The sequence below is a fragment of the Onychostoma macrolepis genome, chromosome 24 (assembly GCF_012432095.1).
Source record: "Onychostoma macrolepis isolate SWU-2019 chromosome 24, ASM1243209v1, whole genome shotgun sequence".
NCBI lineage: Eukaryota > Metazoa > Chordata > Actinopteri > Cypriniformes > Cyprinidae > Onychostoma > Onychostoma macrolepis.
In genome coordinates this window covers 27,581,625-27,594,707 of record NC_081178.1, presented here as the reverse complement: position 1 = coordinate 27,594,707, position 13,083 = coordinate 27,581,625, and the positions used below count along the sequence as shown (strand labels likewise).

At 41.7% G+C, this 13,083-nt stretch overlaps 1 protein-coding gene across 3 annotated transcripts in view; it reads left to right on the top strand.

Moving 5' to 3' along the window:
- cdh19 (cadherin 19, type 2) overlaps positions 1 to 13,083 on the top strand; it is a 92,448-nt gene that overhangs the window by 14,253 nt on the left and 65,112 nt on the right. For all 3 annotated transcript variants that reach the window (XR_009269080.1, XM_058765633.1, XM_058765634.1), the window contains exon 3: positions 11,964 to 12,258. Coding sequence is in view for 2 of the 3 variants with exons in the window: in XM_058765633.1 (XP_058621616.1) it covers positions 11,964 to 12,258 (295 nt within the window). In the remaining variant the exon portion in view is untranslated. The remainder of the gene's footprint in view (positions 1 to 11,963; positions 12,259 to 13,083) is intronic.

The following is a 13,083-nucleotide window of genomic DNA, read 5'->3' as shown; positions in this document are numbered from 1 at the left end:
ACAAGGTCTCAGGCCGCCATCCTTTTTGGCCACAAAGAAAAAACTGGAAGCAGCAGGGGAGGTAGATGGAACGATGTAGCCTTGTTTCAGAGCCTCCTCAATATACTCCTCCATGGCCTTTTGTTCTGGTGGTGAAAGGGGATAGATTCTCCCATGCAGTACTGGCTCACCCGGGATGAGATCGATCGCGCAGTCCCACGGCCGATGCGGTGGTAGCAGGAAGCTTTCTTGGGACAGAAGATGTCACTAAAGTGGGCATAACATGATGGGATCTCGATGGATAGTTTTTGTCTCTCTTGCGGTGAAAGGCGGGTTGAGTCAGTTTGCATGGGTTCTGGAGGGTCACTGGTCTCTGGTTGGCGTGGAGGAGGAGTGGCAATGGCTGTAGATGAATCGGTGGAGCAAGACTGCATGCAGTTGGAGCATCTGATAGCCAACTGAATAAATTTCTCCAAACCATAAGTGTCATCATAGGCGCTGAGATGAAGACGGAGTTGGGGATTAAGCCCTTGTCGGAAGGCCGTAAGCAGAGATGGCTCATTCCAACTGCTAGCAGTGGCGAGGGTTCGAAATTGGAGAGAGTATTGGTGGATGGACATAGAACCTTGTCGAAGTCGATACAGTTTTTCGCCAACAGAGGAGTCTCCTGGAGAGCTACTAAATACTTCTCAGAAGTGGTTGACGAAATTGGAGAACGTCTGAGTTACTGGTCCGGCCTGGTTTAGAATGGTTTGTGCCCATCTGAGCGCAGGGCCCGTGAGGGACGTGACGACAAAGGCTATCTTGGATTGATCCGTGGGAAACATATGTGGGTGAAGATCTATGGTGAGGGTGCACTGCAGAAGAAAGCCATTGCACTCCTCCGCTGATCCAGAGAAGGGCGCTGGTCTGGCCATGGGACTGGCAAAAATGATCGGAGAAGAAGTGCTGGTAGGTGTGCGGACAGGAAGAGGTGCAGGAGCGGATGGTGCCGGTGGTGAAGGTGATTGAAGTAATATTTTCTTGAAGGAGTCCACCAATTCTTGAAACGGATCTGTAGAACTCATCTTGTTGTCGGTATACTTGATCCGATCTTCTGTAACAGATTGGGTCGGACGCTAAGGTAAGTGGTAGTACGTGAGTATTTATTGAAATGAAGCAGATGACTGGAGTGAAGGATCAACGTGAAGAGGTATGTAATGGGGTTCAATGGAGAGATCCGATAGGAGAGGAGGTCGATGGTAATGTCTTTCTTTCCACAGGATAGCCGCGATGGCGAGATGGGAAATCTTCTAAGACGTACTGGGAGCCGAGACAGACAATCTGGGAGGAGAGGAGGACACTAGGAGCAGAGACAGGAGGTAAGGCACACAGAGGTAAGTAGTCAGCAAAGGTAATACTCAACCCTTGTTTAGCGGAGAGCAGAATCCACGTAGAAATTACGAGATCGAACAACTGAGTGCTTGATGTGATGGTTTATATGTTGGCGTTGATGACTGATGTGATAGGGTGCAGGTGAGCGTGATTAGTACTCTGGTGATGTGGATCGCTGTGATTGGTGGGGTGTAGGGCCTGACTGATCCGTGACACCTCTTTTAGTAGTTTAGATTAAATAGGGTCTAACATACATGTTGTTGGTTTAGATGATTTAACAAGTTCATACACTTCTTCTTCTCCTATAGTAGAGAATGAGTGGAATTGTTCATCAGGGGATCTATAGTGCACTATCTAATGCGATACTGTAGCTGACGGCTGTATGGTTACAATTTTATCTCTGATAGTATCGATCTTGGAAGTAAAATAGTTCATAAAGTCATTACTGCTGTTCTGTTGGGAAATGTCAACACCTGCTGATACTTTATTTTTTGTTAATTTAGCCACTGTATTGAATAAATACCTGGGGTTATGTTTGTTTTCTTCTAAAAGAGACGAAAAGTAATCTAGCAGTTTTTAATGCTTTTCTGTAAGATAAGGTACTTTCCCACCAAGCAATACGAAATACCTCTAGTTTAGTTTTCCTCCAGCTGTGCTCTATTTTCCAGGCTGCTCACTTTAGGGTGCGATTGTGCTCATTATACCACGGTGTTGGAGTCTTTTCCTTAATCTTCCTTAAGCGTAAAGGAGCAACCGTATCTAAAGTGCTAGAAAAGAGAGAGTCCATAGTTTCTGTTACATCATCAAGTTTTTCTGTGTATTATATAATTTTTTTATTTGCTGAACGTCAATCAAATTGTTACTCTTAAATTGGTTGGGATGTTTTTTGTATTTTCTAATTCGGGGAACAGACACAGTCTCTATAGTGTGATATCTAGGTGAAAGAGTCTCTATGTGCTGAGAATGAACTGACTTCTGAGACGTGAGCAGATAGTCGGTTTAGCCAGTCTGTCTGCTTCCTGACCTGGGCCCCAGTTAGTCAAGTACAAACTCTAAGACTATGTGCCATATTTCTAGAGAGAAGAGCGGCACCACCCCGGGAGGGATAAACACCATCTCTTTTCAACAGGTCAGGTCTGCCCCAAAAACTCGTCAAATTGTCTATAAAACCTATGTTATTCTGCGGGCACCACTTAGACATCCAGCCATTGAGTGACGAGTCTGCTATGAATCTCATCACCCCGGTAAGCAGGGAGGGGACCAGAGCATATTACAGTGTCTGACATCGTATTTGCAAGTTCACACACCTTTTTAACATTATTTTTAGTGATCTCCGACTGGCGAAGTCGAACATCATTAGCGCCGACGCGAATAACAATCTTACTGAACTTATGTTTAACATTAGCCAGCACTTTTAAATTTGCCAAGATGTTAGGTGCTCTGGCTCCCGGTAACCAATGGACTATGGTGGCTGGTGTCTCTATTTTCACGTTCCGTACAATAGAATCACCAATAACTAGAGCACTTTAATCAGGTTTCTCAGTGGGTGTGTCACTGAGTGGGGAGAACCTGTTTGATGTTCTAATCAGAACGGAAGAGCGGTGTTTTGACCTGCGACTAGGCCGCCTCACAGTATAACAACTACAACTCTTTACAAAAGGGGTTGAATTATACTACTGCCCAGTGCTAGTTCAGCAGGTGAGTGTCCTGTGGTTTCACTGAAGGCAGTGTTAATAGCAAAACGAAATTCAGCCAGCCACCTGTCCTAGTCATGATGGCTTTCACCTACAAAGGATGCAATCATGGTCTTAACGGTTCTGTTGACTCGCTCGGAGAGATTTGTTTGAGGGTGGCAGCTGGTGGTGAGCTTCCTTGTTATTTCCCCATCTCTTACACAGATCCTCCATCAGTTGGCTTAGAAACTGAGGTCCGCAGTCTGACAGTAAGAACTTTGGATCTCCCCACCTCGTTAACACCTCTTCTTGCAAAATCTTGCAGATTCGGTGAGTCTTGCTGTCTTTGATAGGGAAGAGCTCTACCCATTTGGTGAAATAGTCGACCACTACCAGAAAATACACATTCCCCTTTTTGCTTTTAGGAAGGGGACCCATATGGTCCACCCCTAACATGTACCCAGGCTTCTCTGTTTCTGTGGATTGGAGGAAACCAAAGGGCTTAGTGTTACCAGGTTTATATTTCTGGCAGACCATGCATTCCTTCACATACTTTCATACGTATTTGCGCACCTCGGGCCACCAGGCGACTCCTAAGATTTTCTGAAGAGTCTTCATTCACCCCACATGTGGCCCCAGCGGGCTGTTGTGAAAATAATTGATAAAGGTTGGGGTTAGACTCTCGGGCACTACAAGCTGGTACTTTGTTCCTGCAGCACAGGGCGACACTCTGTACAACACCCCTTGCTGGACTTCCCATCTAATGCGGTTGACCTCATCCGTGATTCCGATCCTCCCATTTAACTCACTCACCCCAACATCCACACTCTGGGCTTTTAATATTTCTGCCATGGTTGATGGAATATCCAAATTCCAATGGGAGGATTTGTTCACAACATACATTGCCAAGAAGACATTGCAACTTTGAGCTCTCGACAAGGCATCAGGCACTGCCACTTTTTGACAGTTCATATCACTGCAAGACATTCTTTTTCTGAGGTTGAATAATTCACCTCTGCTCCCCTCAGACCCCTCGAGGCATATGCAATCACCTTTTCCTGTCCTCCAATGTTCTGAGTTAGAACTGCCCCCAGGTCAACTGAGCTAGCATCTGTCTGGACCTGGAAGGGTTGCGACGGATCAGGTTGAACTAGGACAGGGGCATGTTGCAAAGCATGTTTGAGATTCTCAAAGCATTCTGGGCTTCTTCGGTCTATGCCCACTTCACATCTTTCCTCTTGAGGTGGTTCAATGGAACAGCCAGTTCAGCAAAGTGGGGAATAAATTTGTGGTACCACCCAACTAACCCCAGGAATCTCTGAAGTTCCAACAGGTTTTACTCCCTGCTTGGACACCACATGTCCCAAAAACTTAAACTCTGCTTTCATGAAGTGGCATTTCTTAAGATTTAAGGTAAGATTAGCCTCCTTCAGTTTTTGGAAGACCACTTAAAGATCTTTTAAGTATTGCTGTTGACTTGGGGAATAGACAATTATGTCATCTATGTAGATAAAGCACACCTTTCCTCTTAGCTTACCTAACACTCCCTCCATCAAACTTTGGAATGTAGCCCCTGCATTTTTCACCCTGAAGGGCATGGTCAAGAAATTAAACAACCCAAAGGGGGTTATGAAAGCTGTCTTCTCCCTGCTGCTTTCTTCCATTTCGACCTGCCAGTATCCCGATTTTATGTCAAGGGTACTGAAATAACTGGCACCCTGTAATGACTCCAGTATTTCATGGATGAGTGGCATCGGGTAGGCATCTTGGGGAGTTTCTGAGTTAAGACGGCGATAATCCACACAGAACCTTCGACTTCCATCTCTCTTTGGAACTAATACCACCGGAGATGCCCAAGGGGATTGAGAAGGCTCAATAATACCTTCTCGCATCATCCTATCAATCTTGCTTTCTATCACCTCTTTCTTTAAGGGAGAAGCTCTATACGCTTTCGACCGTATAGGTATGTCATCTGTTGTTATGATCCGATGGGTAGCTTGATTAGTTCTCTCTAGACTTCCAGAACAGACCGTAGACCATTTATTTAAGAGGGGTTGGATTTCTGGTGGATGTCTTGCTATGATGTCCTTAATGCTAGTTGCTGATTCCATTATCTCCAGCTCTCCACCTTTCTCCGTTGGTACAGCCATGAACAAAGAGGTAACCTGTTCCCTCTTCAGAATGCATGGCTTCTCCCACTGAGGCTGCTGGAGAAAAGGGTATACTCTAACTTGCCCTTTGAACCATCAACTCATAGCTCATAGTGGCAATGTTCAACTGTACCCTCATTTGTCTCAGGAAGTCTAGTCCAAGGATCAGAGGAAATGCCAGGTGTTCATCTGACATTATATAGGTGTCAATGGACCAGACCATTCCATGCCAATCGTAATCCACAGGGGTTCTACCCTCTGACACATGAGCCTTTCCATCGGCCACCATGAACGTCCTTGCCTGAACCCTGCAGCAGTCGTTCTTCTGTTTTTTTCATAGCCTCCCATAACTGTTTCTGCATTAAGGAGTAGGTCGACCCAGTGTCTTCAATGTGGTAATTCCCCACACCTATAGCAATTTTCAGCAGAGGAGGTGTGGTTGTTTGAATCAATGAGACATGTTGAACTGAGGTACTTAGTGACTTGGGTAGTTGATCACGTCGGGATGAGGCATTCTTTTTCCCTTCATTAGTTCCTTTGAGTTGGTTGACTCAAGCCCAGTAATCCTTCTTTGAATTCAAGTCCCTCTCCACCAAAGATCCCACTTTAACCAACTGCTCCACGGTGTGCATGGCACCTCTTAGACTACTCGCCAGGGAAGGGTTACAACTATTGAGAATTTGTCTTACCACCTCCTCTTCTGGCAAGTTGTCCTTCCATCTCAGCCACAGGGCCCTATAATCATAGGCAAAGTCGCAGATACTCCAGTTTTGGGGCTTGAACCATAGCCTTGAGCTGGTCTTCCAACTCAGCCAGGTAATCGGTAGAAAAGAAAGGAGTGTTTGAACTTATCCCAGTTGTGTGTCTTTAACTTTTCAGCCAACCACCAACTCCTCGCAGAACCTGTTAGCACTGCATTGATTGTAGCTAGCAGTTCCACATCCGTGAGTGGTCTGAGGGTCAGGAAGTTTCTTCTCGATGAACTCCAAGACATCGCAAGTTTCACAATGTTGTCCAAAGGTGGGAAATTCTAGGTTGATAGGTGGCTTAGGAGTTGCTGGAGTAGAAATTGCAGAGGAAAGGGGCTCTGCATCTGAAAGACTATGGCTGAAAGGGTGGAGTGAAACTGGGGTACTAATTGTCTTTATACGTGCCATTTTTTTCTTCCAGTGCTCATTTCGACGCTTGAAACAATTTACCATCTCAGCCTGCAAATGGGACAATGATCTGTTCAGTCCAGCTTACAATGCCTCTATCCTTTGGTCAAGGGCATCCCTGAAACAGGCTTCCCGGTTAACCATGCTATGAAACCATTTTTAAGTGTTTGCACCTCAGTCTGCAGAGCCTGAAGGGATGAAGAGAGTAGGGTCATTTTAGTTTCAATTTGTTCCAGCATTTCCCCACTAGGTTTTGACATAGGAGGTTCATCCTCTTCACTTCCTCCAACCTGGCTATGGCTGTCAATATACATGTCACTCATCATGGAGCTTAATTCAGTGACTGGCAATGGTTCTCTGTATGAAACACCAGGGGGAAGTTGAAGCCACAGCCTGCTCACAAGCATTACCAGATGAGACATCCATACCTCACAGACAAAGAAAATTCTTAGATATAAAAGGTACAATATCAAACTTCAAAATGTTTGTTTCCCATATGGGCCACCATCTATAACAACTACAACTCTTTACAAAAGGGGTTGAATTATTATCACAGGGAGAGCTTGACTAAATTGTTCCCTTTTACTTGTTTGTAATATTAAAACACAACCAAAACTGTTAACACTTAAATAGGCTCGTTGGCTGCCACACACCAGTCTATCAATCCATAGGAAAGAAGAAATTGAAAAAAAAATAATGATAGTACTTATCAGTCTGTTTTTTCCTGTTTTGGGGTGGACAACAAACCAAAAATCCAGATGAAAAAAGGTAATAAAAAATAAAAAAAATGTCCCCAAAAAGAGAAAAAGTATAATCCACTGGTTCAAGGCCCCAGAAAAACAGGTTATCTTCAGCTGAAAAAAAGGTCCTCAGAGTATACAGGTGCTGGTCATATAATTAGAATATCATCAAAAAGTTGATTTATTTCACTAATTCCATTCAAAAAGTGAAACTTGTATATTATATTCATTCATTACACACAGACTGATATATTTCAAATGTTTATTTCTTTTAATTTTGATGATTATAACTGACAACTAAGGAAAATCCCAAATTCAGTATCTCAGAAAATTAGAATATTGTGAAAAGGTTCAATATTGAAGACACCTGGTGCCACACTCTAATCAGATAATTAACTCAAAACACCTGCAAATGCCTTTAAATGGTCTCTCAGTCTAGTTCTGTAGGCTACACAATCATGGGGAAGACTGCTGACTTGACAGTTGTCCAAAAGACGACCATTGACACGTTGCACAAGGAGGGCAAGACACAAAAGGTCATTGCAAAAGAGGCTGGCTGTTCACAGAGCTCTGTGTCCAAGCACATTAATAGAGAGGTGAAGGGAAGGAAAAGATGTGGTAGAAAAAAGTGTACCGCAACCTGGAGAGGATTGTGAAACAAAACCCATTCAAAAATGTGGGGGAGATTCACAAAGAGTGGACTGCAGCTGGAGTCAGTGCTTCAAGAACCACTACGCACAGACGTATGCAAGACATGGGTTTCAGCTGTGGCATTCCTTGTGTCAAGCCACTCTTGAACAACAGACAGCGTCAGAAGCGTCTCGCCTGGGCTAAAGACAAAAAGGACTGGACTGCTCCTGAGTGGTCCAAAGTTATGTTCTCTGATGAAAGTAAATTTTGCATTTCCTTTGGACATCAGGGTCCCAGAGTCTGGAGGAAGAGAGGAGAGGCACACAATCCACGTTGCTTGAGGTTCAGTGTAAAGTTTCCACAGTCAGTGATGGTTTGGGGTGCCATGTCATCTGCTGGTCCACTGTATTTTCTGAGGTCCAAGGTCAACGCAGCCATATACCAGGAAGTTTTAGAGCACTTCATGCTTCCTGCTGCTGACCAACTTTATGGAGATGTAGATTTAATTTTCCAACAGGACTTGGCACCTGCACATAGTGCCCAAGCAACCAGTATCTGGTTTAAGGACCATGGTATCCCTGTTATTAATTGGCCAGCAAACTCGCCTGACCTTAACACCATAGAAAATCAATGGGGTATTGTGAAGAGGAAGATGCGATATGCCAGACCCAACAATGCAGAAGAGCTGAAGGCCACTATCAGAGCAACCTGGGCTCTCATAACACCTGAGCAGTGCCACAGACTGATCGACTCCATGCCATGCCGCATTGCTGCAGTAATTCAGGCAAAAGGAGCCGCAACTAAGTATTGAGAGCTGTACATGCTCATACTTTTCATTTTCATACTTTTCAGTTGGCCAAGATTTCTAAAAATCCTTTCTTTGTATTGGTCTTAAGTAATATTCTAATATTTTGAGATACTGAATTTGGGATTTTCCTTAGTTGTCAGTTATAATCATCAAAATTAAAAGAAATAAACATTTGAAAAATATCAGTCTGTGTGTAATGAATGAATATAATATACAAGTTTCACTTTTTGAATGGAATTAGTGAAATAAATCAACTTTTTGATGATATTCTAGTTATATGACCAGCACCTGTAGTCGGAATATGTATATCCAAGAACACCTTTGCTCTGGAGTTAAGGTGACAAGAGCATGCCACCTCACCAAACATATCTTGTTTTCAAAATGGCCGCCCTCCCTTCTTATGGGTAGGCCCATCATAATAAAAGTCCTTAGCAGCCAACAAAAGTCTCCATAATTTCCCCTCACCCAGAATGCCTACGAGAATGTTCAAAAACCAACATATCTTGCACATGAAAAGAATTTACGAACATTTTGGCATGGTAGACATTCATATATCATGACCTTTTTACATCTTTATTCTTAGGGAATAACTATCCTGCAGGCTTTACTGTGACAGTGTTACAACAGTCACCCAGTTGCTCTGCTGCACGGGCTCTACCAGAACCAATGTACAGGACTCCCTGAGCTAGCATCCAAAGCAGTATCTACAGCCCTCGCATTCTTACTATCCTCAACTAAAGTTTGGATGCGTGTCTCTAGTTCTAAAATCTTCTCTGTTTGATGAAAATGGAGAGAGAGAGAAATTAAACGGAGTGTAAAAAGAAAAAATGATAATAGGTGCGAATAGAAACATGAATGGAACTGCGAGTGACAAGCTAACCAGCTAACGAATGCTAACGCGCTGCACTCACGGTTTTAAAAAGCGAACAAGTTACTTAGATTAGTTTGATAGATAATACCAGAAATATGATGGGAATTAAGTTATATATTATCACTTTAAACAACAGAGAGTGAAAGTAAGATAGAGATTCAACAGAAAAGCAAAGCTACACGGAGCTACAATCGCAAACCTCTCAACAGCATGACAGACAGGAACAGACCATTTTAATGATCTAAGTGCATGGTCTAAAGCGCATGGTGCAGGTGCACTTAGGGCGTGTCCAAATCCACTTTTAATAGTTTAACGATGGGGGAAAAAAATGGTCGGCACGCCCGGCGCATGGTCTGAAAGGGTTGTCCCTATTCTCTTAATGAGTAATGGGAGTTTTTTTGGCATATCATACAATAAACCAATCAGAGTCACATCTCCCATTCCCTAAAAGAGCCAGTTGGGCTCGTGCCATGGCGGATTCGCTATTTACACGGCGGAATTTGCAAGCACAAAGACTGAACGTGTCTCCAGAAAGGAAACGGATCTGCTTGTGCATGAGCAAATAGGTAGCCTTAATTTTTTATGGGTTTTTTTGCATTTTTTTATTGACAGGACAGTAGAGATATGACAGCAAGTGAGTGGGAGAGAGAGAGATAGGGGCTGGGAGCTGGAAAGGTCCACGAGGCAGGATTTGATCTCAGGACACCCGAAGCACAACTGCGCCATATATTGGTGCACTGCCCACAAGGCTATTGGCACAGACAGGTAGCCTAATTGTACTGTTCTCCATATACGTCCTGTGTATACTTCAACAGCAAGTTAAACTCCCCCTCATCAACGTCACAGACACGGAATGTCCTTTTGTATACTTTAATAAGGGTAGAGTAAAACTATGAAATAAAAAGAAAACGATAAACAATATGAATTGACATTCACAATGTGTACATAAAGGAATACTCCTTACAAATATCTTGTAATCTAGATCTAAGTTTCCTGCTCATCAAATAACACAAATTTACATTGTCAGCCAAAGGACAATGATTAGTGTATCAATGGCTCTCATATGATCTAATGAGAAAATACATCTAAGATGCACTAAAATAATAAAAATCACAAAACTTCAAACCAATCAAATACAATTAAAGGTAATATGAACAATAACAATAGAACATACTGACGAAGCTACCAAAGGCCAAAGATGAATGCAGATGGATACTGATTCACTGCTTCCTGACTAAAGAATAGAATAGCAGGATGGCAGGCACTAATTTCCTTGTTAGTCATCTGATCAGTCACATGATAATGACAACATTATTCTCAGAGCAGCCAGCAGGGGGGGACGAAATACAAACCAAACATTTATTCCTTAATTATTGTTAACTTAGACAATTACTGTAACAGAACACTAATTCTGATACATGCAGTGACTATCCATTATGACATGTAGGCATTTTTATATTTATGTAGCCTACACATTAATAATCTTTTACATTGTAATCCTTTCATTTTTAATATTTGGTATGTTTGTGTGTGTAATAAGCAAAGTTTAGATGCATTGTGCCTATATGCGCATATTACTAACACGCTCTTTAAATAACAACAAAAATACTGCACCATTGATTTTAGACCAGGTTTTAGTTGGCCAATGGCACAGTCTATTTATGTTGCCTCAAAATAGCAACGCACCAACAATGCGCCTGAACACACCTCGTTTTCAGACCAGCAAACCTATGGGCGCATAACTGGGTACAAATGCATTTGCTATTTAAAAAACGTGGCGCAGGACGTGAAAATCATATATGCGTCGGGCTGAAACTAGCAAAAAACACTTGCGTCGTGCCTGGTGCCACATTATGTATGAAAGGGCCTTTCACATCTGCATATTGATGCCAACTGTTTCTTACTGAAAGCAATGGAGTACCCTGCATGTCAAAAAATAGTGCTAATGTGGTACTCTGTGTGTTAAAAAGTGATGCCATAGGGTCCTGACTAAGTGTCAATATGTGACAAGCTGGGAGTGAGAATATATAGTCAGGAAAAGGACTGGGCACCCCTGCACTAAATTAAATTTGTTTCCCGTTTTTGCCAGTGTAGTCATTTTTGACTGCGAGGAGCATAAAGTGTGTCTGTTTTTTCAGGGCCGTGTAACCTTTTTGAGTCATCACCATGATTTTGTTTGTTTGTTTGTGTGTTTGTTTTACATAGAAATTGCCAAAACCTTGACCAAGTTTCGTGTCATTGCAATTTTTCAGTCAAAAATTATAGAAGAGCACCAGAGGGTTAAATGGTATTAAGACTTTGAAGCTGCACATAAACTAAACAAAAATTCATTATGGGGCATATTTGCCACAATTTCTTGCATTTTTAGGCATTTTTATTCATTTTGCTGGTATGTTTGCCATACACACTAATTTCTGACCCATTTCCTAATATGAAATGTTTTCACTTACCCACTGGAACCTACTTACATAACCGCCACTGGGAATCACTGGTTTATAGAGTTGGTATAAAATTATGTACAGAGATATATAGTTGATATATCTAGCAAAATCTCTTTTAAATCCTGTTTATTTTCTTTCAGCTGAAATCAGATGATGACACAGGGGACTTTACTATCAAGTATATCCTCTCAGGTGAAGGAGCTGGTGAAATCTTCAAAATTGATGAGTACACAGGTGATATTTACTTATCACAACGTCTGGACCGTGAGCTAAAGCCCTTCTACATACTACAGGCCCAGGCCATCAACCGCAGCTCCAAACAGCCTGTTGAACCTGAATCTGAGTTTATCATTAATGTTCAGGACATCAATGACAACTCTCCAGAATTCATTAATGAGCCCTATGTATCCAGCATTCCAGAGATGTGTCCCACAGGTGCGTCGACCTCTGTGTTCTATATATTTCATTGACAAATACTAAAAAAGAGAGACAACAAAATAATTATTACCTTCCTAATTACTACCTTCAATGTTCAGGACTCACAACCAAATATTCACAGAAAGCTTGATTGGTATTTGACATATGAATATAATTGTGGAACATCTAATAACATCCTAGATAATTTTGTTGTTTGCAACTTTGTTGCAGCAGTCTGGAGAGAGTTATTTCTGTTCCAAAATGTCAATACACAACAAATAGTTAAAAAAAGTTTTTTTGCTTTGCACACAATATTTTTTAATGGTGAAATAGAAGATGGCCCTGTTGCAACAAAATTGAAAACACAAAATTTTATTTATTATTATTATTATTATTAAGTATATTTTTATATTAAAAAATCAGGGTTATGGTGAGGAACTTGTAAAACATATGAGAAACAAAATTCCCTGATTTTTTTGACACAAAGTCATTGTACTATTAAAACATACTGTTTTAATGTGCTGCAGAGCTGAAAACTTCCTTGTTACTTAAAAAAAGAAAAAAAAAAAACTTTCATTAAAATTGAACAGCAAAAAATTATTTATTTTCTACTTTATGATCTAATAGAGATAAATACATCAGCACAGACACAGATCATCACCTATTTCTTCACCATCACCTCTTTGCCTTCATGTTCTTCATCAACACCCACTGACACATTAGTAATGTGACAGGCAGGAAAAATACAACAGGATCACTATCCTAAAAATGGTTCCAAATATAATCAATACTTTTAATGATTAGTTAATCTCAGCAGCAGTGTTTTTAAAATAGTGCTTATTC